This window comes from Rhincodon typus, chromosome 32 (assembly GCF_021869965.1).
Source record: "Rhincodon typus isolate 14 chromosome 32, sRhiTyp1.1, whole genome shotgun sequence".
In the NCBI taxonomy this organism is placed as follows: domain Eukaryota; kingdom Metazoa; phylum Chordata; class Chondrichthyes; order Orectolobiformes; family Rhincodontidae; genus Rhincodon; species Rhincodon typus.
Window position 1 is genome coordinate 10,392,926 of NC_063363.1, and position 27,093 is coordinate 10,420,018.

Sequence of the window (27,093 nt, forward strand, 5' to 3'; positions counted from 1 at the left end):
AGGACTCTGGCACTATACTCATTGGAGTTTAGAAGAATGAGGGGGGATCCATGCGAAACTTACAGAATACTGAATGACCTGGACAAAGTGGATGTTGGGAAGATGGTTCCATTGGTAGGAGAGACTAGGACCCGAGGGCATGGCCTTAGAGTAAAGAGAAGACCTTTTAGAATGGAGATAAGGAGAGACTTCTTCAGCCACAGAGTGCTGATTCTGTGGAATTCACTGCCACAGAAGGCTGTGGAGGCCAGGTCACTGAGTACATTTAAGACTGAGGTAGATAGGTTCTTGATTATCAAGGGGATCAAGGGTTGCAGGGAGAAAGCGGGAGAATAGGGTTGAGGAACTTATCAGCCATGATTGAATGGCAGAGCTGACTCGATGGGCCAAATGGCCTAATTTCTGCCCCTAGGTCTTATGGTCTTATGGAATCTCTGTGCGTTTCACAACTGATGCTTTTCCTTTTGTATGTGGTACTCCGAATGGATAGCTGCACAAAGCAGCTTTGATTAATGCAGCCAAGCTAACTTCAGAATTAGGAAGATATAAGAAGCCAAGGCTTTAGTGAGTGAGTGAGGTAGCACATTGATGACAAAGGGAGAAAATGATCAGGCAGCAGCCACTCTGATGGAGGACAGTGATGATAATTCAGACAGAGAGGGAGGGTTCCTGGTTTCACCATCAACATGACTTCCCATCCACCAATTTTTATCAAACAACATGCCTTTCTAAGTCTTTCTTCTTCATGTGTTTGTCTCACTTCCCCTGAAATACATCCATGTGATTCACCTCAAAAATGCTCAGTGGTAGCAAGTTCTACATTCTCACCACTCTCTGGGTAAAGAGGTTTTTCCTGAATTCCCTGTTGGATTTTTAAAGGTGTATTTCTTGTGCTTAAAGCCCCTACTTCTGGTCTTCCATACAAATAGAACAATAGCCTGTACATTTAGCCTACCAAACCCTTACATGGTCTTAAACGCATCCATCAATTCACCACTTGATCTTCGCTTTTTGTTTTTAAGACTAAAGTGGCCCATCATTTTCTGCCTTTCCTGGTGGTCATAACCTGGTATCATTCGTGTCAATCTTAGTGCCTCTCGTTTTCTCCTCCAGATCTTGTTGACTCTGGATGAAGACCTGGATTGCGTGCAAAGAGACAAAATCTACGTTTTCTAATCCCTGGTGGGGAAACAGTGACCGCACAGCAGACTTCCTACCTTTGTCACCTGAAGCCTATTCCTCTGGAGAAAAGGAGAAATGGGATTGGCATTGCTGCTGCGAACAAACTATGGAGGCGATAAGGGACCTCAAGTGCCAGTCACACTGCAGTAGCCCTTGAGCTGCCAGCTCTGGCACTGAGAGCAACATTTTCTGTTGGCGATCTTTGTGCCAATGCACTGGCCTTCGACTCAAAATGCTGTGCTGCTGAGATGGTGAGCCTATTGGCTTTTCTTGCATCGATCTGTCCCTTACCCTGCAAGGCACAACATCATCACTGTCCTTCAACAGGTTACTTTTAAGAAATGGCTCTTCTAATTCATTTCGTGCACAATTATTTGGAATAAAGTCAGGTACAAGTGGCTATTGGAAATGGATGCTCTTCGCTGGAAAATCATCTTTTCAGCACTTCTTTTTTTTTGCCAGTTGTACCTAAAACTGTACTAAGAGGAAGTGGAGGGTACAGAATAATTGTAGGCATCTCTGGTTTTGAAAGCAAAGTTGCTTTTTTTTGAGGCTTTGCCACTCCATCAATAATGTTCCTATGTTTGCACACATCTGTCTTGATGGTAGATTGGCACAACGCTCTGCTACTTTGCTGAATACAACCAACAAATGAAAGATTGACAAATCTGTTCACTATAGCTCAGTCACAATGGAACTCCTGTTGCTGGGGAAACGCTAGCTTTAGAAGTGGTGCAGGAATCTGTGGCAACTACATTGAACCAGAGCTTTAGAAGTTTAGTTAGGTACAGGTGAGGAATGGGATGCTAGGGGATTGGGCATGGAATTAGTGTTAAGGATAGTAAATTCACAACATTAGCCCTGCAAATTCATTACCTTGAGCAGAGTTACCTCTCTCTTGAGTGTTATAGGGTCATAACTAAAATGAAACATCTCAGTCCAGGCTCAAACGTAAACTCAATGTTCAATGTTGCCAAAAAGAATAATGAAGCTATGATCCATAGTAAACAAAAACTTTCACTGGTGCTGTTGTGACATGAAGACTAAATTCGAAACTTGAGTTCCATGTAATGGAAACCCTATGTCCAGTTGGCAGACAGTGAAAGTGCACCTTTACATTTTATCTGATTTGTGTGTGATTTGGGAATACTTGGTGCTATCACTCAGTGTAACATATTCCCTTACTCATCTTAATGTTATAGTGTGGGACAGTAAGAGAATCACCTCCTGTATGTTCTGCACTACAAACGGCATTGTAGCAAGCACATAATTAATCTAGAATTTAATATTTAATAGTTTAATGTGCTCAGGTGACCTCCTGACACCTTTCCAGGCGATACTGGCAGCCTCTTACTTAGTATAGTTACCTGTAGTCGATATGTCAGTTGCATACACAAACGTTAACAGCACAATTCATAATATGTGTGTATCCATTTACATGAAGTGCACTTTGCAGCTATTCGATATCCCTATTTCTGTGTAATGGCAAGTAGTTTCACACTGAGCTTTATGCTATTGGCATTTGTAACTCAGTCCAGCTTTCAGAAAGACTTAAAAACATCGAATGGGTTACTCAGCTTAGTGAGATACACTTGCATTTGAAATGGATTGATGGTGATGACAGGGTCTCTTTAAGGAGCTCACCCACCAGGACATGTGACTGAAGAGCTAGAGTGCTGTTTTTGGATGTATATATCCTTTTATTGTTGCATTCATTCTCTAGTTCAAAGTACGACAAATGACCTGGTTTAACACAAGATCCCTCAAACTTCCAAATTTGCCAAGTGTTGTATAACATTTTGCCCAAAGTTTGCATAACATTGCCCAAAAACAATGCAAACACCTGTACCTGTTTTCAGATCTCTTGCCACAGACACTTGCTTTTACCTATCCATTGTCACATTTCAGACTCATAATAATTGGAACGTGTACATTCAAAGTGTTAGAAAATGATTCTTGCAAAACTACTGTTTGCAAAGAACAATAATGTTAATCATAAATCAAATAGCTAGACTTGGCCTTTAAATGAAATGAGTAGGAGCTGCTGCTATAATTGAATGCTGCCACATTTAATGTGCTGTCCTGCTGTCATTGTGAAGTGTCAAAATACTCAGCAAAGAACATTCGATTCTGGGTTGCCTCAAGGAAACAGATAGCAAAGGTTTCTTGATTTTTTTTTCAAATCTTCCTTTTGAGTTCAATACAATGTCTTGAAATATTTTACAGATTATAGTCCCTGGCATTTCATCAGTCACCTATTGAGGGTCCTAAGTGTGATCTCCATTTTCTAAACACTACATATGGAGAGTTGGCTCAATTTGGTGTGGAGGAGAGTGAGGTCCATGAGGTAGACAAAGGCAATAGGTCCTGGGGTGCTGGTGTGAGAATTGGTTGGGTTTGGTATGGCTTTCAGTCATCAGATATTATCAGTCTTCGTTTGGCAGACTGTGTACTGTATTCTTTCAGATGTTTGTAAAGAATCAAACTCAGGGTTGGGAATACATTAGAAGTGGATTAATTTAGAGATTGCTTTTAGAAGTGTTCAAATGTAATTTATAAAATGCAGTTAAGAAAACTCAGGACATGCTTCCATGATTGGAGTAGTTACACTGACTGGCTCAATGATAGTTGGCCAGCCATTGAGCAACTTTGCAAATAATGACGAGAATGTAGGTTTGTTCTCCCTTTAGCGTGTATTATATATGTCATACATTGTTGTCATATCCAGAGCTCTGTTCATGGCCTCCGTTATTTGGGGCTACGGTACCAATGTTCATTTATAGCCCGATCTATCAAAGGCAGAGACTCTGCTAGCAATGCAAGCACAGGTCTCTGTCTCCTGCTTATTCCATGTATCCAAATTTATGGGGCTAACATCATCTAGCTTAAAGAATAATGGTTAGAAGTTGACCCATAACCATGGGACTTCCATTCATAGATTGCAGTTAGTCCAGTTTGTACAGCAAATGTTGTAAAATTAATTTGGTATGTTAAATTTTGACATCTAATTCCTTTCAATCATCAGGAGAAATCCATAATTTGTTGTGTTATTAAATGAGTAACAGGGCTGACACATCACCCACCTAACTTTAGGCTTTATTTACCTTTAGCACCAATCTCATGATCTTACTAGTGAAGTGTTACATCTGCTGAATATTCAATTAATAATCATAGCATTGATTATTGCAATATTCACTGCTCAAAACTCATTGATCTGAACCATTCAACACCTCAAGAAGGGTAAATGATGAAGCTGCTTCTTTCATTGTTGATGGTCAGATGAATGATCTGACCATCGTGACTATAATCGGACTATAATCTAAACATCGTGAAATTTGCAAAGATGCATTTTTTTTTGTTCATGATGGCAAGGCTTTCTTTCATTAGACTGAAAGGGGGCTGGAAAATGCATCCACAGTGCCGTAGACCTCCTAATATTTCTAGCACACTTCCACTGTGAGGTGGAGATCTTCCTTTATCACCTGTATGAGCTTGATTGGGGCTCAGATATCACCAATCATCAGTGAAATTCAAGCACAAACTGAAATTTATTTTTAGTTCCCAGCTTTTTTGATACTTGTAACTTCAGTAAATGCTGTACTGTCCCTCACACCTTGGATTCCAATTTTGGAGATCACTGATCACAGATTTAGATTCCGTGGTGCAGCCAAATGTAATTCTCAAACACAGGGAGTACTGTCTTGTTTCCTGTAATATTAAAAGGTTACAGAGGTACTGAAGAGATGCAGAAATAGTCTACAAGGATGATATCAAATTTTTGAGGCTACATCTGCCAAGAAACGATGAACAGGCAAGGTTAATTTTCTCTTGAAAGGAGAAGGATGAGGATTGACCTAATGAAGTTATTTAAAACGATGAAAGGTTTTTAGAAGAAATGTCTTTCCCCAGAGAATGGTGAGAGTGTGGAACTTGTTCATCTTAACCATACTGTGTGATTACAGTACAGATTTGTTTAAGGGGAATTCAGAGGAGCACATGAAGAGGTAGGGAATAGAGACTTCTGCTGATGGAATGGGAGAAGACTTGAGCATAAGTTTTTGGCATTAACGGTTTGCTGACTATAGGTCTTCCCAAATAATGGGTGATTGTGAGATGCGATCAAGCCCAACAAACAAATTAGCAAGTAACAAACTGACCTTGAAAGAGGCTGTGCCACAAACATCAGTTTCCTTAAAGGAAACTTATATTTCAAACTCAAATGTTGTTGTTGGTGGAGACAATGTGCTGTGACCCTTGTGATGCCCACTGGCCACACAAGGCCTCGGGCACACTGTTAAACACTGTTCTTCCCCTCTCCAGGGACATCCAGCATGATGGGATTGGTTGAGAATGGCATCATGGTTAGCACAGACATGGTGGGCCAAAGAGCCTGTTCCTGTGCCGTATTGTTCTGTATTCTGTGGAATTTTGGGTGTCTTGAGGCATCAACTGGCAGAATACTAACAGCTGCAGGACTCCTTGTGTACTTTCTAATTAGAGTGTGTATGGCCTAATGGGCAGATCATTTGAGGTCTGATTGCTGCTGCAAAGTAATGTCTGGGTGTTTTAGTCAAGCGAGGTTTACCTTCTGGATTACAGAAAATCAGGAATTAAAATGGGGTCATAGCGGGAAAAGGTTTGGAAAGCACTGGTCTACATCAGTGTGAGTGTGGTAGTGTAATTACACCACATCCCAACCGCAAAAGAAAAAAAATTGTAGCTTTTCAATCTTAATGTAACATCTAAGAGCCAAGGCCAAATATTCCAATCCAATGAATGTTTCTTCACAAAAGTTAAAACCATTTATCCTCTCCTCAACTCTTTGCAGATATCACCAAAAGGGACACCCAGAAGGTGAAGATTGTTAGTATCTTAGTGGCCTAATTGTTTTTTAAACCTTTGAGTTGACAACAAACATCAATTCCACTCTTACCAATGTAATTAGTTTAAGAAGATTGGTGCTGCTGTTGAACATAAAGAACTGTGGCTGAATTTTTATCTGTAACAAATGTTTGATGTTAAATCCAGCCTTGATACGGTTGCTGGAAGTCAGTACACATCAGTAAGGTCAAAGAATTGTATGTCCAGAGCTGCACCTCCGTACTTCATATCCAATGTCTTTCTGTGGGAGTCAAATTAATCCATCCAGATTAAGGTACAAAACAAAAAAGTTTTTAGAGAATTCTAGAATCAATTTATGGATTTTTGCTAATGTTGTCTGTTATATCAGGGAATCCGTGGTTCATTCATGATGTGGAGGTGCTGGTGTTGGACTGGGGTGGACAAAGTCAGAAGTCACATGACATCAGATTCATAATAGAATCCCCACAGTGTGGAAACAGGCCATTCGGCCCAGCAAGTCCACACCAACCCTCTGAAGAGCATCCCACCCAGACCCATCCCCCTAGCCTATCCCTGTATTTCCCATGGCTAATGCTCCTTAACCTACACATCCCTGAATACTTGAGGTAATTTAGCACAGCCAATCTATCTACCGTGCACATCCTTGGACTGTGGGAGGAAACCAGAGCACTCGGCAGAAACCCCGCGCAGACGCAGGGAGAACTTGCAAACTCCATACAGACAGTCGCCCAAGGCTGGAATCAAACCTGGGTCCCTGGCACAGTAAGGCAGCAGTGCTAACCATTGAGCCACCCAGAAGCTTTTGGAGCGCTGCTCCTTCTCCTGACGAAGGAGTAGTGCTCTGAAAGCTTGTGATTTTCAGTAAACCTGTTGCACTATAACTTGTTGTCCTGTGACTTCTGACTTGGTTCATTCATGGTGGAGGTGGGTAACTCTACTATTGGGATGTGATGACAAAGGTGCAGATTTAAGCTGGTTTGTGCTATCATTTAGTTACTCCTCATTCAGTCGTCTGAGAACTTTTCTGAACAGTTTTCAATTTGCCACAAGCTCTGAACAAAAGGAGTTTGTTGGAGTTCAGTCTTCAGTTGCACAAACTGACTGCAATCTGATGTATACACATCATCCAAAGACCAGGACTGTCTTTAACCTTTGTCCTTAACATAAGTTTTGTTTAAAGTCCTGTGAAGGCAAAAGCGTTGAAGGGTTCACTTTATGTTTACAAAACGCGCGAAGAATGACGATCCTGCCTTTGTTAATGTAGCAGTAGTTCACAGTTTTGCGGCCTTTATGAGAAATTGTCTGTTCCAATACTGTTATTTAATTTTACTACTTACTGTACAGCTTCGATTTTGTTGTAACACAAAACTGTTCAGATATAATAAAATCCAAAATCCACTTTGACTCTATGTTTTTAAAATTTCCAGCTTTATAACTCCTCTTCCAGTTGCAGTTCCATGTGCAGTAGTTGCTGTCCAGGTCTTGTCTCATATTTATTCTTCATGTGTGAATCCAGGAAGTAACTCTTCACTGGACATTTGACCTTGAAGGAAAAGCTGGAAAGAAGTGTCAGTGGCTCTGGCCTAAGTGGAATGGTGGAGATGTAGTTGTAGTAAAGATACTGAATTACTAAAAAAGGCCCAGGTTCTGGGCACACAATTTCAGAAACCACCATGGTAACTGCTGGATTTTAAATTATATTAATGTATGTGAAATTGGAAGCTAATGTTGTCAATAGTAACCATGGAAACTATCATTATTAAAACCTACCTCATTCACTTATGCCCATTAGAAAAGGAAATCTGCTGTCCTTACTTGGTCTGGCCTACATGTGACCCTTAACTGCCCTCAAATGGCCATGCAAACTACTCAGTGCAGGGCAATTAAGAATAGCCGACAAATTCTGGCCTTGCCAGCCCCACCCATAAATCAAAACAAATTATTATCTAAGGAATCATCAGAGCAAGACTTCCTGCTGTAACACCCTGGGAATATCAGTGGAGATCCACTACTGAATGCTCATTAACAATCTGGCAATAGCTTTTAAAAGGGAAAACTATTATCAATCTTTCCAAATGTAAAATATTAATTGGCATGGGGAACAGGACTAAGTTCGTTCAGAGCCAAGGTCCTATAAAATCAAAAGTAGTCTTGCATATGCATCCCCAGTCTTTGTAACTTTGATTGAAAACTCCATTAAGACATTTCTCCAGAGCAGACTGCTACCCGTCTGCTGAAGATGCCGCAAGGGATTGGGAGAACACCCTGAGAAAGAACTGGCTTACAATCCTCTACATATTCCCATGGAAACAACACACAGACTGAAACAGGTAGGAGCAAATTACTGCAGATGCTGGAATCTGTACTGAAAATAATAAATGCTGGAGATCACTGTGCATCAAACAGTATCTATCAAGAGAGAACAAGCCAATGTTTCAAGTTTAGAAGAGTCATCTAGACTCAAAACAGGTGTTTACTTTCTCCACAGAAGCTGTCTCACCCGCTGTGAACTACAGCATTTGTTTGTTTCCATACGGACTGAAACAGCTTTGCAGATGAAATACTTGCAATTTTGCAATGATTTTACCAGGAATTTGCTACATGTCACATTTTGTTTGCAATCATTGTACGAAGTGGCAATAAATTTCCCCAGAACCAATTGGTCTCTGTGAAATACCTCTGCAAATGTTTTTCATCAGCTATTTATCCACTCTCTGTCTAATCAGTAAAAATGTCAGTGGCTACATTGGGACAGCACAGTGGCTCTGTAGCTAGCATTGCTGCCTCACAGAGCTAGGGACCACCCTTGGGCAATTGTCTGTTTGGAGTTTGCATGTTCTCCCTGTGTCTGTGGGTTCCTGCTGGGTTCTCTGGTTTCCTCCCACTGTCCAAAGATGTGCAGGTTAGGTGGATTGGCCATGCTAAATTGCCAGGGATGTGTAGACTAGGTGGATTAGGCATGGGAAATGTAAGGTTACAGGGATAGGGTAGAGGGATAGGTGTTGGTGGGATATTCTTTATGAAACCCTAGATAGATGATTTATTAAACTGAATCTGTCTCCATGGGCTGAGTACACCGTGTTCCATGCAGTTTGGTAGCTGACAACATGGACCAGATTCTGGAGCTGCTATTGCAGAGCTGTGATGTGCTGGTAGCTGATCAAAGATAATTGACCAACCCACCATCTCCCTTACATGGGAAGGAGCATCAGCCAGGTTCTCTATCCCTGGCCGCTACGCAGTGACCATCACTGCTAGTACTCGGCCAAACTGTTGGCACAAAAAAATTCACCCCTGCAGTAATATTGCAAATATTTTTATTGAACACGCCAGGAGGCTTTTAATTAATTTTAACTTTGCATACAGTTGTTTCTCCATATGATGGGTGCCATTTTTAACCTAGGCCAGCAGGGGGCGATAATCTAGTGAGGTAGATTGCATCACTTTCCAGGGCCAATCCCTCCTTATTCTTATTCAATAGGAATCTGTAGAGGTCATGACATGCATCCAGCAGATTAGATTTTTGACAGGGAGTTCTGAGAGGGGTGGGGGTGGGTGTTGTTTCAATGGAGAATGGTGCTAGATCTCAAGATGCCTAGCTATTCCAAATGAAAAAATACAGAAGGGCTCACCATTCCTCATGCAAAATATTTCACTTGTCTCACAGGCTAAAAACAAAACTGCTAGTTCCTGTCAAGAGGGAGTCAAGATAAAGTGATTGAAAGGGCCAGAGAAAATTACAATGTCAGAGATTAACATGGTGGTTCACATCAAGCTGTAACAAAGAACACATTTGGATTTATTTTCACTTCCTGTCATGCTAGTACCCCAACCACATTAAGCTCCCATCAAGTCTTCCTTGGGAGGTGATTCCAAAAATTAGCTGCAAAGTGTCACATCCAACTACTACCCTGTCTGGAATCAGCTCCCTCACACTTGTAGAGATTTCAACTCAAAGCTGATTCAGAAAGGATTGTGTAGCACCTTTTGAACCTCAGGTCATCTCAAAGCACTTGGCAGCCAATTAAATACTTTGAAATGTCACTGCAGTAATGTTTTACACTTGGGGTGTGCTTTTCCCCTCAGGTCAGTTCTAAAGCAAATCAGGAAGGAATTCTAATGCAGAGAGTACTGGACAGACTCAGCTGGTCTGGCAGCATCTGTGGAAAGAGAAAAGCAAAGTTCACATTTCAAGTCCAGTGTGACTCTTCTGAAGAAGTCTGAAGTCACAGCAGACTCAAAACGTTAAATATGACACTTGAAAGTACTTAGATTTCTAACATCCAGAGTATTTTGCACTTATACAAGGAATTTTAAGAGCCCTGTATATATTCCACATCCTTTCTAACTGTTTGAAGTTGCCTTTCCACTGGTGAAATAATTCAGGAGCAAGACATTGTAATGTCTTTGGCAGGTATACAAAACTTTTATTTGCTGCAGAGATTATGTCTAACCACATTTCTCCGAATATGAAGTACGTTCTAGTTCAACAGCTGCAGTTATCTAAGCCCTTGATTTATGACAGCAAAACACAAAAACACAGGTGAAGACCCTGCTTAACCTTTTTGATTAGTATTAACTGACAATGAATTCCAACACAACTGTGTTCCTTTCAATCCAGATCTTTTTTGGTTAACTTTTGCAGTAGGTCAGCAACGACAGTAACCAGGAGCTTGATATCTTCATCCTGTGACAAGCGGTGATCTCCATTTTTTCGGAGGATGATGTCCACATCATCACTGATGAGTTGTTCTGCCACTTTGATGGAAACCTGCCAGGGTACCACTTCATCCTTCATGCCATGCATAAGCCGCACTGGGCATGAGATGTTGATGCGGTTTTGTAGCAGAGAGTGCTGCTCTGACTCCTTTATAAAGTTATATTTCATGCTGTAGAAGCCACTGGCACTGTACTTGGACGGCATATTGTATTTGCCTGTCCTCACAGCATCTTCTCTGGCCTGACAATGTAAGGAAAGAGAGAGGGAAAGACACAGATTAGGCACACACAGTGAGCAGAGACAGAAATCTCATCCATTTATAACAAACCTGAGAACAGAAATTGCTGCAGAAAGCTCAGCAGAAACTCTTCAGAAGAAGGGTCAAAACATCAACTCTTCTTTCTCTCCACAGATGCTGCCAAGTTTCTCCAGCAATTTATGTTTTGTTTCAGATTTTGAGCATCTGCAGTTTTGTCAAAATTACCAGGGCTTGGTAGGGCACACGGGTGGAATGCATCAACGCTGCGGAAATACTTAAAACGCCACTTGAAAGACAAAATATGCCTTTGGAGTGAGTACCTTCAGAACTCTGAAAAACCTCTGAATGAGCTCTGATATACAGAGGCCAAAGCTGCAATGTTTAGAAACAGCTGAGTCCTGGTAAATAAGCAAGCCACCATAAAAATGTAAGGGTGTATAATATGAACTAAATATTGAAATTGTATGTTTGGAGAAGGTGTCAAGGGAATGAATGGGGCCAATACACTGACAATCTCCACTTAGCTAGGTATATAATTATCCACAATAAAAGCAGAATTTGCAACAAATAGAGTCTTTGCAAACAAAAAGGGCACACGCCCTTTGTCACAAATTCTAAAGGTTCCTCTGTCTGGTCTCCTTACAGATTTTAGCTATTTTCAGCATTTCCTGAATTTTTTTCAGATGTGCAGTACTCTCTCCCTTGTTTTTTTTATTCATTCAACTGTTTAAACATTGGTGCTTTTTCAATCACTTACCTCAGAGGGAAGCTGGTTGAAAACAGTTACAAAGTGATCAGCAGCTGTTGCTATACCAACCAATCCGGCCACATTCTCTGGCTTCGCAAGAGCAGCCAATAACATAAGCCAACCGCCCATGCTAGAACCAACAAGAACCTGAAATATGGAGGATAGAGAAGGAGAGACACTTACCTAAGACATGACATTAACATTCAGATAAATGATAGTACGCCCAAAACTGGTGATGTCAAAGGACTAGAGAGAAAATCAGTGCAGGTGATATTTGTTCTATTATCACATTTGCATTTTAGTGTGAAGTAGTGATTGGTGGGTGCGGTGGGAGGGGCGAGGTTGGCAAGGTGGATCTTATTAAGTGTGGGTTCCTTGATTGGGCCTGTTAACCTGAGCCAATCAGGGAGCCCTGGCTGACAGATAGAAACAAGAGTTTCAGGAATTCTGCTCATTTTAGAGACTGGCTCTGAGCTAGCTGGTCAGAGTCCATGTACTGTGACTTGGTGATGGGATGCCAGCCTCTGTGGAGCTATTTCATGTGGTTTGTTAATTAGTGCAGATCTCAGAATGGTGTTACCTCCATTTTTGTTTTGGCACAATCACTGCAAATACCGAGTCTATTTCTTCTTAAAAAAACATACAAACTGCTGACTAGCTTGTTGCTTCCTGGCCCAGCTCCTCCTGCTCCCTGGTCTTCTCTTTCTCCCTCCCTCCCTCCCTCCCTCTCACTTGCTGAGAAGGTTGACTTGGGAAGTTGGAAGACACCAAGTGGAAGGGAACAAGCTAGAGAGAGATGGAAACGTTAGGAACTGGTGCTCCAGATTGGAGATTGTGGAGTTGAGGCTGGGATGAGATCAGTCACAATCACATTAAATGATGGAGCAGGCTCGGGGACTGAATGGCCTCGTCCTAGTTACGTTAAGAGGGAAGCAGAAAGAGTTAATAGTGTGTGTGTGAGTCAGTAAATGTTAATAAGTTAGCAACTGTTGATAAATCATGTTATTAAGAATTGGTATTAGTAAGAAATAGTTAACTAAAAAGCTAGTAAGTGCTGATAAGAGTTGTTAAGTTAGTAAGAATTAGTAAAAATTAGTGTTAGTAAGAGTAGGTAAGTGGATATTTGGGCCACTTAGATTCAAGGCAGCCAACCTGAAAATTACGTCAGGCATGTAACCCATCCTAAAGATAGGTTTACTAATAAGCAAGTGATTGTCTTTTAGCATGCTTCATATAGCCCCAATTTTTTAAGCTATTAAGAGTGCTAAATGAGGCAATGTGTATTAGACGTTTTACTCTTTCAAACATTGTCTCTGCATTTTCTAGAATATGCTTATTTTGGAGGAAGATGTAAAGGGTAAAATAATGCAACCAATCCAGTACTGCTTACTCTACACATACAAGCCATCCTACACTAGCTAACTACATATACAAGCTTACTATTGTTATCTTTATCAGGGATGCCAATCCTCCAGGAATGTCCTGGCAACTCCAGGAATTAAATATTAATTTCCTGATCACTGATATGCACAATGCAAACCAGAAAGCACAGATGTGTTATGATCTTGACCTGAGGCAAGGCTATTCTTAAATTAAAAACTCCAACATCAAATGCAGAAAATTCTTAATATAGTTTAGATCCTACATCCATTCAACTACCACCAAATCCAACCCCCCCAACCCTCTCCTCAAGACACCATTCTCTTCTTCTGTACAATTCCACACATGCTGGGTACCCTACAGCAATTCATTCAAGTTAAGTGCTGTTGAGCTTTGCAACCTCAAAGAGGCATAATGACCAAGTCTGATCTGACAGCCAGACAAATGCACTTTGTGGGAGAGATTGTGGAATAGGGTGACATCTCCTCACTATTGTCCAATTGCATTGAGACCAGGTGCACAGTTCCAAGCTAACTCAAGTTGAACTAGAATAAACAGGAATCCTTTGTTCTGTATTTGGAGGGTGGCAGCATGGCAGCCATATTACAGGGCCGGTAATTTACAGTCCTGGACTAATGCTCTACAGACATGGGTTCAAATGCCATCACGGCAGCTGGTGGAATTTAAATTCAAATATATAATAAAACTAGAGTCTCATTATTAATAATCAAGAGACTACTGGATTGACAATAAGACTTGGTTTACTCATGTCCTTTAGGGAAGGAAATCTGCCAACTGTACCTGGTCTGACCTACATATGAAGAGATCGACACCAAGGTGATTGACTCTTACCCGTTCCCCGAAATGGCCTGGCAAGTTACTCAATCAAGAAGGTGGTTCACTACCATCTTTAAGGGCAATAAACATTGGCTTTGCCAGTGGCACAACCCAAGGTAAAAAAACAAAAAGAAAATTGCAGCCGACTGGGCAATGCTTCTATTGTACAAAAGCTACTGGAGAGCTAAGTAATGTGCTGAAGTGTTTCATTGCTCCTGGCAAATCCTTAAGTAGGCTACTCCCTGGAGTATACTCCTTCCAAAAAGCAACAATAGCTGTTTCCAGCTATTTTTTGCATCCGGCCTGTCAAATTCAAGTAGCACAATGACATTTCAGCAAAGTGGTAGCCTATTTTGAGAGCACGAGAATTTTTCACTGTGAAGATTTAAAGAACAGTGTTTTGCTTTGAAGCCTTCACTTCCCCAGTTCTGGTTTATAATTCACAGGGACAGAAATATCCCTTAAAGAACAATAGATTCTGTAAATGTACACGCATTTTTCAATAATTTCCACAGAATGAGGCATTACAGAAGACAGCCATTTGGCCCATCTTCCTGTGTCAGCTCTTTGATGAGCTATTCAGTTAGTCCCCATCTTTTCTTCCCCATTCTGCAAATTTATTAACTTCACGTATTTATCCAATGGTCTTTTGGAAGTTGTGAGTGAATTAGCTTCCACCTTTCTTTCAATTGTGCATTCTAGATAATCATAACTCACTAAGTAAAAAATGTCTCTTAATACCAGGAACAAAAACAAAGTTGCTGGAAAAGCTCAGCAGATCTGGCAGCATCTGTGAAGAAAAAAAACAGAGTTAACGTTCTGGGTCCGGTGACCCTTCCTCAGAACGGTTCCTCAGAAGATAACTTACTGCCCTACTCGTCAGTGCCACCCTGAGCAGTAGTCCTTACTTTGTAAAAAGAATGAAGTGAATATCCAGATGAAAGATGACTTTTGAATGAACAATCAATGTCAAGGAATAGGAAACTTTGTGGGTAATAACACTACTTTGTATCATAGAGGAGTTCAGGTGAAGCAGGAAGATCATAATTTCAATTCTTTGACTGTGCTGTGATTCATGACCCATTTGGTAAATATGCAATGATTCTCAATCCCCACTACTACTAGTGTCACCACAGAAATGCTACTTAAATTTAAATAAATATTTTGATTTAATACAAGCATGAAAAATCCCTAGTTTGCCTGTTTGACATAACCAGGTTAACCAAAAATACTGACGAGGTTTCTCTTTATTACAAGTAAGTCAGGTGCAGTCACAGGTAAACTATGAATTATCAGCATAGAACTCTACACACACCCCACACAGACAAACACTCTCACACACACACAGACACACACAAACATTCGTGTTTTCATTGAAGCAGAAAGAAAAAGACTAGGGAAACACCATTCAATATGAAGTGTCCGCAGGGTTTGATTAGTTGTTCTTTTTGCTTCTTGAGAGCTCCAGTTCTTTGATCTCCTTTCTCTGGCTTCTTCCACTTCTAACAAAGGTTATAGGGCAATTGGTACCCGACTATTGGTAAAAGGTAATAGCTTACAGCAACTGGTGGGTGGGAGAGTTGCGGGTAGGGAGGACTATCTGGCTTTCTTCAGGCTTCAGGTGCTTTCACCAAGGAGAGATTGACACAGAACCTGCTTTTCCAGCCACTCAGAGGTTTCCCACCCTCTCTGAAAAACAACCAAATTGTTAACTTGTCTAGGAGCCAGAGTGCCATCATCAAACTGGTAACATCTGGCATCCACGACTGGTAACAATTGTACAAACCAATCAGCACTCTGTTGCCACCTGAATCCCACGCGCACACCTACCAAAGGTTGCAGAGAATCCCTTGTGAATAAAAGGCATTTGGTTGCTTATCGACATTAACTGCCCTCTGTGGGGAATTATGGGCATCATTCAGAAACCCATGAGCTGACACAGAGTGTGTTGGCAATCTAGTGTTCTATTTATCAATGCCACCCTAAGCTGTAGTTCTTACTTTCCGCTGTGCCATGGTGTCCCCCATCCAAAACCATTTGTAAAGCAACAGAAATTCATCAAGGCTCCTTAGACAACACCTTCTAAACACACAACCACTTCCATCAAGAAGGACAAAAGCAGCAATACATGGGAATACCACTAGCTGCAAGTTCCCTTCCAAGCCACACACCATCCTGACTTGGAAACGTATCGCTGTACCTTCAGTGTCAACTGGGTCAAAATCCTGGAACTCCCTCCCCAACAACACATGGGGGTACCGTTACCAAGCGGACTGCATGGTTCAAGAAGGTGGCTCACCACAGTCCAAAAGGCAACTGGAGATGGACAATAAATGCTGGTCCTGCCAGAGAGACCCATGCCCCGTGAATGAATTTTTAAAAATGTAAACACAACTCACAAATTTAAAGTACACCCATTCAGTGTTTGGCTGAAAACAGTCCTTTTTCCATTTTAGTTGAGAACAACAACAACAACAAAAAATAGATGAGTCACCTGATTCCAATGGAGGTACCTGTGGAGCTGCTACAGCACCAAAAAAGGCCTACATTTATATAGCACCTTTAATAGAGTATGACATCCCAAGTCACTTCACAGGAACACAACCAGACAACCATTTAACACTAAACCAGGGAAACTTATTAAGATCAAGAGCTTGGTCAAAGAAATAGGTCTTAAGGAGTACCTTAAAAGAGGAAGAAAGGGTAGAGAGGTGGCAAGGCTTAGGAAGGGAACTGTGAGAGTTTAGGTCTTAAATGGATGAAGGGACGCTGCCAACGTACAGTGAAAGAAATCAGAGGCGCACTAGAATCTGGGGAACACAAAGCTCTCTGAGGGTCAGCGGAGGATGGATGTAGGGAGGGGGAGAGGCTCTGGAGTCGTTTGAGCACATGGGATGAGAACCTTATCACTGCCACTAGCCACTAACATTCACTATTCATCTTTGAAAGGGTACTGGAGAGTTAGCAGTACTCTGCTAAAGCCTACCGTGAATGAGATTAGGGAAAGGGTGGGGAAGCATAAACAAATGGTTGCTGATTCACAATTAAATGTGGAGAAAAAGAAGTTGGGCCCAACTTGTTAAAAGAATGATAACAGTATCAGACTAAACACATGGGTTAGAGTATTTACCTGAGGTCCCGTGGTGAGAGTATGCAAGACCGTCAGCACGTCGTTCTTCCAATCTCCTAATGTGCAATCCTCAAAATTACCTTCGGAGCTGCCAGAGCCCATGTAATCAAACCTGCAGGAATCAGCACACGCTAGCTCAGATGAAAGACTGTCTGATTTTACAAAAAAAAATCAAACTAAATTCACATCTTAGATAAAATTTGACACGAACATGGTCTGTATCATGGAAATTCAACATTTTAACTGACAAGGATTAATTTTGCCTCAGTAAACCATGCAAGTTGCTACGCTAAAGTGGTTAGTGAGTCGAATTTATCAGATCTGGAATTATATTAAGGCTACATGCTGTGGGTGGCCAAACAGTTCTATGGCAGCACAATCTTGGAGTTCCAGTGTAGGGACGTAAGGTGCTGAACCATAGTTCCAGCACTGTCTTTGATCTTCCTCAGGGGACAACGCTGGACAGACCAAAAGCCTGCTTCTCTGGCCTCTTGGCAAGACCATTGTAAAATTGTTTTTAATCTTAGGTAGATAGATAAAAGGCATTTCTCCCACCCGCCACAAAATCAGCTCAGGAGATCAAAGGACATAAGAATCTCCTGCCTTAAATATTCATTTACATCACTGCGTTCTTAAATCATTGAATCCCTACAGTGTGGAAGCTGGCTATTCAGCCCATCGAGTTCACATCACCCCTCCAAAGAGCATCACACCCAGACCCCCCTGCATTCCCCATGGCTAATCCTCCTACGCTGCACATCCATGGACAGTTTAGCACGGCCAATCCATCAATCCTGCTCATCTTTGGACTGTGGGAGGAAACCAGAGCATCCAGTGGAAACCCACTCAGACACAGGGAGAATGTATAATCTCCACACAGACAGTTGGCCATGGCAGGAACCGAACCTGGATCCCTGGTGCTACCAGACAGCAGTGCGAACTGCTGAGCCACTGTGCCACCCAATCATCACCGGGTTTCTCTCAGGTGCTTCAGAATTCTGGAAATTGTGATCGAAACCATCTTCAACAATTTTATTTAAATCCAAAATGGCTGTTCAGAGACACTTATGCTTTAGAGGCACAGAACTCTTTCATCTATTTGTTTTCTAAATTACACCCTTTAAATTATTGTAAGCAGTCAGTGCTTTCATTCCCAGAATTTGCAGACAGTGAAGTGTTCAACTAGCTAAAATTCCAGACCGTGTGTTCACCCGTTCATTATGAACACCTTCATAACATATAGCACAAACCTAAGAAAATAGTACAGAAATCAGTATCATTACTGCATATGAAAACATACTGTTACTTTAGACGTGTTTAACTGATGGTCATTTATCCAAAAAGGAACTAAGGGTATCAAATACGAAGTTCTTTTTGAGTTCAGAAATTCTCCTTTAATTTGTCAGGTTTGCCAAGAAGCAAGACAGGTTGTGAGAATCTTTGTAATCAGTGTTATTTGTTAGACCCAGGCCACATTTATTCTGCTTGGCAAAAAGCAAATCGTTAGAGATTACTGTCTGTAACAGGGTAACAAGGTGTAGAGCTGGATGAACACAGCAGGCCAAGCAGCATCAGAGGAGCAGGGAAGCTGACATTTCAGGCCTAGACCCTTCTTCAGAAAATGTTACTGTTTGTAATGGGTTTAGCGTGGCCTGATAAGTCATGTGAGCAGTGAGGCAGCCAGAAACAAAAAGGAATTCCAACACTCTCCAAAACTGGCCACTGAGAGGAGCAAGAGAGCAGCTGACGATTTACCATCTGATCTTGCCTCCCTTTGCTAGGGAAGGTGGCTAATCACTAGTGCCCCCCCCCCCCCCCCCCTATGTTAAATTTGGAAACATGCCATGCACAAACCTGTATCTGACGGTTCTGAAATTCTAGCACTTTGCACAGAATTGATTTCTTTAGGTTGTGAGGGTCCTCAAACTGTTAATTCTGTCAAGTTTTACCATTCAATTTTACTCTGGAGTTCAGTACACAACGAGGAAAGGGTTTTGCATTATTACCAAGCAGACAGATATTTGTTTCCATGGAAACTGTAGCAAAGCACACAGCTTACAAAAGGAAACAAACAGATGTAGAGGAGTCTGGTTTTAATAAACGTTTGCGGATGCCATTTAAACAAAACTTAAGTTTTCTTTTGAAACCATACACACATTACATATGTTGATAGTATCAACTTTGGCTGGAGCTCATGTACAAAGAGGGTGAAATTCCTGTCACAAGAACATAACCAGTGGGGCATATTTCTCTCTGTAATTAGCAAGCTTGTCCTCCCTCCAAAATGCACATTCCGGGGCCAGATGTTCCGATAACTGGGGTCTGACCATGCCAAGGTGTAGCAGGTGAGATGGGAGAGTTTGGCCTCTATCTTTCAGGTACAAGTATGTTAGAAATCATGGAGAGAAAGAAAAAGACTCATAACTTTTCCTCAAAGACAGGGATGTCATTCTCTTCAAGCCCTTTCAGAAAGAATTTGAAAGATGAACCATAAAGATTGATCAGTCAGGTAGTGCATAAATCAGTCTCTCCACCCTTTGCCAGCACAAGTTCGGATTTAAATGATGTTGTGCACTCTCACACACAAGTTGAGGCTCAGATTTCTTTGGCAAACTTTGAACACTGCAAATGCAATTCAAAATGCATTCCTCCTGTGAAATATTTGGTACTGTAATAATCCCATAGATCTAGACATAGGGTGTGGTATAAACCTAGTAACCCTTGATCAGGGTTAATGATATTCCAGCTACCAAATACATGATGATATTTAAAAATGAAATGTTATAGCCTTAACCACGCTTCCTAACCACCTAAGCACCCATCTTCTGTGAAACAGAATGTTAGCCTTCATACAGTGGCAACACTTTCATTTCTGGGTTGGGAAGGTTGTAGGTTTGAGCCCTATTGCAATGTTATAACCACCTAAGCTCAGCTGATATTCAAGGCCATACTGTTGGAAGTTCTGTCTTTGGATGTGATATTAAAACTGATCAGATACCCTAACTTAGATAGATGGAAAGGACCTAATGGTGTTCTTAAGTGATCTAATGGTGTTCCTCAGAGAAGATCCAGGAGCTCTCCTTCACCAACATTTGTCCCTCCACCAATAGTATTGCAAGCAGATTATTTCATTGTTCTTTGCAGAATCTCGCAATGCGCACAATTACGCCAGGTGTGATCATTGGCAAGGACAGTATTAATTGTTCAGATTCGGAACCTGGCACAGTGAGGGTGGCATGGTAGCTCAGTGGTTAGCACCGCTGCCTCACAGCACCAGCAACCCAGGTTCGATTCCACCATCAGACGACTGTCTGTATGGAGTTTGCACATTCTCACCATGTTTGCATGGGTTTCCTCTGGGTACTCCGGTTTCCTCCCGCAGTCCGAAGATGTGCAGGTTAGGTGGACTGGCCATAGGATGTGCAGGCTACATGGATTAGCCACAGAAAATTCAGGGTTACAGAGATTGGGTGGGTCTGGATGGGATGCTCTTTTGAGGGTTGGTATGGGCTGAATGGCCTGCTTCCACACTGTAGGATTTTCTGAACCACTGTAGTCCATAAGATGTCGGAACACCCACAGTGTTGTTAGGGAAGTGGCTTACAGGATTTTCACCCAGTGACAGTAAAGGAATAGTTAAATAGTTCCATGTCAGGATGGTGTTTGATGTGAAGAGGAAGTAATAGGTGGTAATTATCCATACATCTCCTGCCCTTATATTTCTGGGTGGTGCTAAGTTTAGAAAATGCTGTTGAAGGAACCTTGGCTACATGACTATCGTGATAATACCTCCAAAATACTTTTTTGGCTCTGAAGCACTTTGAAGTGTCCAGAATCTGTGAATGGTGCTATATAAATGCAATTTCACTCATTTCATCATGCCACTGCCAGTAGAATAGGAAATCAGGCAAATGGATACCAACAACAGGTTCGGCATCTCAAAATTGTTGAACGTTTTGTGGGGAGGTTCCCACACGTTGTGCAGTGAATCATATCAGAAAGACCTTAACGAAAAGGAACCAAGTAAGATATTAAGAAATGCCTGATATTAAGTCTATTGAGGGTAAATTACATTTTAAAAGTTGACACATTAATCGGGATTGTTTATAGAGCAAGTGTGTGTCCTGAAAGACTTTAACAACAGATAGCAGATTTTAGTCCAGTGACCAAACACTGTAAGCAATGAATATAAAGCAGCTGAATTGATTGCCAGCAATTGTTATAAATAGGAATAAAAAATAAAATTTGCAGTGCAAGTCAACAGGATATTATGTGAACTGTCAGTTCCTCTCCTTGCTTATTTACAGAAGTGGCTATTTTAATTAGCTAAGTTAGTTGGCTGGAAGAACACCCAAATGTCAATGCTTCCGTTTAGCAAGCAGATAGGACACAATCAAATGCACCAATGATTTTATCGTCCTAGACTATGTCAAGCCATTTATTTCCCTCCTCCTTTATGTTTCTAACTATTAAATATCTGGAAACGTGTCGTTATCAGTTTATCTCCGTGACCTCCTTTCCCACCTCACAACCCCAGGTACAGAAGTACAGCATGGACAGAAATCACTCGAACCATGCTGGGGTCTCACCAAATTGCACACTGCTGTGTGGGTGAATCCATCATCGGTGGGGAGATTGGGTCCAACAGTCTGATCAGTTTTATCTGAAAGACTGCAAAAAAATTCACCTAAATGAGAAAATGATTTAAAGTTTCGGTGAACTCATAGTGCAACTCAAGATCCAGTAGGTCATATAAAACAGCATAGAATCCCTACAGTGCAGACAAAGGCAATTTGGCCCATCAAGTCTGTACCGACCCTCTGAAGAGCATTCCACCCCTAAGCCCACATTTACCATGGTTAATCCACCTAAGCCTGCACACCATGATGCAATTTAGCACGGCCAACCTGCCTAATCTGCACATCTTTGGACTGTGGGAGGAAACCAGAGCCCCATGCAGACGTAGGGAGAATATGCAAACTCCACACAGGCAGTCACCCAAATCTGGAATTGAACCCAAGTGCTTGGCCCTGTGAGACAGGTAAAAACTGTACCAACATTAATTATGCAATGATGCCAGTTTACATCCTAAGGGGATGGGGATAATCCCAATAAAAATTTGTTTATAATTCTAACCTGTTCATTGTAAATTAAGTACACATTGAGAGTGGGCAGTGACTTGGTGGTAACCCACAGTTCCAGATGACTGTCTAGGGGACATGGGTTCACACTGCACTAACCTGAAGTTTGAATTTAATAAAAAGGTGCTTTTTTTTTTAAGAAATGCTAACAGTGATCATGAAACCAACCACTGTTAAAAAAAAAACCATCTAGTTCACTAATGCCCTTTAGGAAGATAGGAAATCTGCCATCCTTACCTAGTTTGATTTGCATTGACTCCAGACCCACAACAATAGGGTTGATTCTTAATTGCCCTCTGAAATGGCCTAGCAAACCACTCTCTTCAACAGTCTTGATGCCGATCCCATGAACAAAGAAACAAGGCCATTCAGCCCATCAAATAAATCCACCTGATCAAGTCAGAGGGGAATTTTTAAAAATCTCTAATTGGGCCTGGGTTTTTCGACTGGATTTCCTGCTCCTTCGAGAGATTATATAGCTGTGAAGGTTGCAATGTATTTGGAAAAGGACATAATTGCAATAGAAACAGTGCACAGAAGGCTAACTGAACTCATACCTGAGATAAGGGGGTTACACAATGTGGAAAAATGTTGGGGGGGTGCGGGCAGGGTGTCTGTATCCATTGGAGTTAAGATTATTTTATTTTTGTAACAAACAATGATCCTGAGGAGGCTGAACACTGGGAGGATGTTTCCTCTTTTCAGGGAAATAAGAACTAGGGGACGGAGTCATATAACTTTTAAGACAGAGATGAAGAGATTATTTCTGCCGTCAGTGTACTACTCCCCACCTTCATCATCACGTCAAGGTGAAGATTCCCAATGGTGTGGATGTTGTCTACAGGATGGACAAACTGGAAAGTTTTCATTCTAAACCAGTTAAAATCCAAGAGGAAAATAACATTGACCTTGCTGTGGGACTTCAGTACGTGGATGGCAAAGTCATCTCCACGCTCTCGGAAGAGAATCATCAAGCCTCACACAATGCCTACGTGAAAGTAGATCGAAGAATTGGTCTGAGCTTCAACCTCAAGAAGACTTAAATCTTTTACCAAACCTGACCCAGGTCAAGGTCAAGGTCCAAGATGGCAGCACAGTAGGGTTCCTGTGCCACAGCAGTTTTTTCTTTTTTTTTTCCCCATCTCTTTTTTTTTTAAAACTTACTTACATTGGACAACATCGGTGGCGACGAGAGCTCAGTGCATGGTCCTCGAGCAGTCTTAAGCCAGGCCCAGGGCACAGACCTCGACCAGACCCAGTGCAGAGGAGATTGAGCCCTTACTTATTCTTCTGGAGCAAGCACAGCTCCTGGAATCAGCGGCTGCTACATTGGCAGAGGTGACATCAGCGAGGTAGGCCCAGCGGCAAAAGATGGCACTTGAAGGTCGACAACTAAGTTGTTGGCACTGGTGGCAATGAAGCAGTGGCAGAAAGGCATCATGGCAGCATTGATGAGGTGGGCCCAGCAGCGAGAGAAGTGACTCTGACATTGGTTGGTCTGGCACAGACAGCAGTGAGGTGGTGGTGGGGGAACATTGGCCCAGTGCAAAGATGGTCCCTGAAGATCAGCAACTTCAATGTTGGTTGGGTCCAGTGGCGGTGTAGACGGTAGCGAAGTGGTGGAGGAAGGACGACAGTACAGGCGTCATTGATGGTGATGAGCCAATTCCTTTCTCTTTTAGTGCTTATTCTTAAATTATTCAAAATGGTGCCATCCCGAGGTGACAAATGAAAGCTTTTCACTCTAGTTTATTGTATTCTTACTGTAAAATACACTTGACAATATAATCAAAATCAAAATCAAAGTTCTGGTCCATCCCTCCATCAATGGTGAAATCTTCCTAAATGTGGAATATTTCCTTTAGCTGGGAAGCTACCTCTCACCTAAGGCTGACATTGATGCAAAATTCAACACCACATCCAATCTTTCAGCACTGCCTTTGGGCATTCAATGATGAGAGTCTTTGCTCAACTGTGACATTTATGCTGATACCAAGATCCTTTTTAAAGGGTCTGTCCGTCTGACCCTTCAATGTAGCTCTGAAACTTAGAGCACATATAGACACCACCTGAAAGCCCTTGAGAGGTTCCACCAAAATTGTTTAAGATGGATTCTCACATCAGCTGAGGGGTCAGGAATTCTAACGTCAGTGTCCTTGAAGCAGCCAATATCATCAGCCTTGTGTATAGGATGCCGGAGTTCCGACTGCCAAAGCAAATCCTCTTCACCCAGCTCAAGGAAGGCACTCGAACGACAGGAGGACATAGGAAGCTTTTCAGAGGGTCCGTGAAGGCTTCCCTCAAAAAATGCAACATATATTTCAACACATGGGAGACCCTCATTCGGAATAAACCAATGTGGAGGAAGCTCTTGTATGAAGGGACACAATTCTTTGAGAACACGAAGAGGAAGGACAGAAAAGAAACCAGAGAAAGAATTGCCAATGATCTCAAGGCCAAGAACCAATTCCATCTCCCAGAAACAGTTCCCAAATGTGTGGTTGGAGACGGGGCTCTAGGATTGGGCTCATCAGCTATGCAAGGACCCACAGAACCCATCGCCAGTGTCACAGTGTTTCCCTGGTAGATAATCATACTCGTTAGCAAGTGATTGCCAACATTCTATGGAAATTTTCTTCCCCAGGCGGCTATGTCCTTGAATTTATTTAAGGCAGAATTAAATAGAATGTTGATAGGCAAGGAAGTCATGGTCTATGGAATGGATGGACAGGAAGGTGGAGTTCAGACCACGACCAGGTCTTAGTGAATGGTGGAAAAGGTTCAAAAGGGCCGAATAGCCTATTCCTGCAGCTAAGTCTGATGTTCTGATGCTGTCACTGTCCTGAGTGTGGGCAGGCTTGAGGTACAGCTGTTCTTTTCCTACCCCGTATGTTTTTTTGCACTTTCGTACATTACACAAAAGCTTTTTGAGCCAACATAATATCTAAAACACAAAACATAGAAAAATAGAAGCCTGCTCCACCATTCAACATGATCAAGGCTAATCATCCAACTCAGCACCCTCTTCCTGCTTTCTCCCTTGATCCCTTTAACCCCAAGAATTACATCCAACTCCTTGTTGAAAACATTCAGGGTTTTGGACTCGACTGCTTTCTGTGGCAGAGAATTCCCCTCTCTGGTTGAAGAAATTTCTCCTCATCTCAGTCCTAAATGGCCTACCCTGTATCCTTAGACTGTGACCTCTGGTTCGGGACTGCCACTTTAATGGCTGCTCTTTTTTTCCTGTCACTGCCCTATCCAGAACCCCATTCCTAGTTGTGCGTTTTGTTTAATGTCATTGTGTTTACAAACTTTGAGATGGTACCTGATAAAGGAATGCCCCGCTGAACGACAGAAGTCCTCCAGGGCTAATGCCTTCACTGCATTCATGTTGGACTTGAATCCCGGCAGGAACACAACTCCAGGGTTCCGTGCTAAAATTCTGTGATAAGCCAAACGAGGCAAGGGAGGCCTTGTGAGGAACTGAATGGAAGACATCTCTCTGTAACATAAAGAAAGTTTGTTGCAATGAGTTACAGACAAACCCAAAGTACAAGCCAACAACTGCGCTTTTTTTTGTCCTATTACCAGTGTAGCTCAAAGTATATTTGGGTGTCAATTGGTTCGATGGCTGGTTTGCTCTATAGAATAACACCAATAGTGTGGGTTCAATTCCTGCACCAGCTGAGGATACCATGAAGGACCATCCTTCTCAATCTCTCCTCTTGCCTGAGGCATAGTGACCCTCAAGTTAAACCATCACCAGTCATCTCTCTCTTTATAAAGAGAGAGCAGGACTATGGCGACTTTACTTAGAGCTCAAAGAAGCTGATGACTTTTTATGTTTGAAGAAATTTCCAGTGGCTGCAACAAAAAGTAACCATAAAAATATTTCTTATACACTATCCTGCTGAGTGACACACTATTTGAAGCTTCAGGCTTTCACAAACTGACATGGCACTGTATTTACACAAACTTTAAACATGAACACAGGCAGCATCGTGGCTCAGTAGATAGCACTGCTGCTTCACAGCACCAGGGACCTTGGGCGACTGTCTGTGTGGAGTTTGCATGTTCTCCCCGTGTCTGCGTGGGTTTCCTCTGGGTGCTCCGGTTTCATCCCACGGTCCAAAGATGCACAGGTTAGGTGAATAAGCCATGCTAGATAGCCCATAGTGTCCAGGGATGTGTAGCCTAGGTGGGTTAGCCATGGGAAATGCAGGGTTACGGGAATTGGGTAGGGGCTGGGTCTGGGTAGTATGCTGTTCAGAGGGTTGGTGCAGACTTAATGGGCTGAATGGCCTCTTTCCACGCAGTAGGAATTCTATGTTTTATAGCTTGGCTAAGGGGAGCAGTGACATTATACACTCACAGCACAATAAGTAAAGTGTAAAAACAGGCCATTTGGTCCAATAAACCTATACAGTGCTTGTAATCCACGGAAATATTCTCCCAGCACAAATTGTCCGACTCTATCTGCATAACCTTCTATTCCTTTCTCCGATCCTGGCCTAAAGATGAGCAAGTATTTAACATGGCATCAGCAATGCACCCAATAATGTATTTCGTCTCTTATTTCTTGGGAGACTGTGGTCAGTGCCCTCACTCATTGGACAGTAGAGCCGACCCTGGACAGGGCACTCACCCACTTGACAAAGCATCACCCCTTGGACAGGGCACTCACCCCTGGACAGGGCACCTACTCCCCCCTGGACAGGGCACCCAACCCCCCTGGACAGGGCACTCACCACTTGACAAAGCACTCACCCCTTGGACAGGGCACTCACCCCCTGGACAGGGCACCCAACCTCCCTGGACAGGGCACCTACTCCC

The 27,093-nt window shown here is 42.2% G+C and overlaps 2 protein-coding genes across 3 annotated transcripts in view; one reads left to right on the top strand and one right to left on the bottom strand.

The window, feature by feature from the left end:
* sidt2 (SID1 transmembrane family, member 2) overlaps positions 1 to 7,449 on the top strand; it is a 55,889-nt gene extending 48,440 nt beyond the window's left edge. The window contains exon 22 of the mRNA XM_048615521.1: positions 1,114 to 7,449. Coding sequence (XP_048471478.1) covers positions 1,114 to 1,176 — 63 coding nt within the window. The 3' untranslated portion in view covers positions 1,177 to 7,449. The remainder of the gene's footprint in view (positions 1 to 1,113) is intronic.
* Positions 7,450 to 10,447: 2,998 nt separating this feature from the next.
* Positions 10,448 to 25,776, bottom strand: LOC109932921 (palmitoyl-protein thioesterase ABHD10, mitochondrial-like). Of its 2 annotated transcripts, none has more exons than XM_048615486.1 (4): positions 25,586 to 25,776; positions 17,120 to 17,231; positions 11,782 to 11,919; positions 10,448 to 11,005 (listed from the first exon to the last, which is right to left on the bottom strand). In XM_048615486.1, exons 1-4 carry the CDS (start codon positions 25,756 to 25,758, stop codon positions 10,658 to 10,660), a joined length of 771 nt encoding a protein of 256 aa, XP_048471443.1. In that variant the 5' UTR covers positions 25,759 to 25,776; the 3' UTR covers positions 10,448 to 10,657. The 2 variants fall into 2 exon arrangements, with proteins under 2 accessions (XP_048471443.1, XP_048471442.1); XM_048615485.1 differs by lacking the exon at positions 25,586 to 25,776 and adding an exon at positions 21,709 to 21,800.
* Positions 25,777 to 27,093: the final 1,317 nt, after the last annotated feature.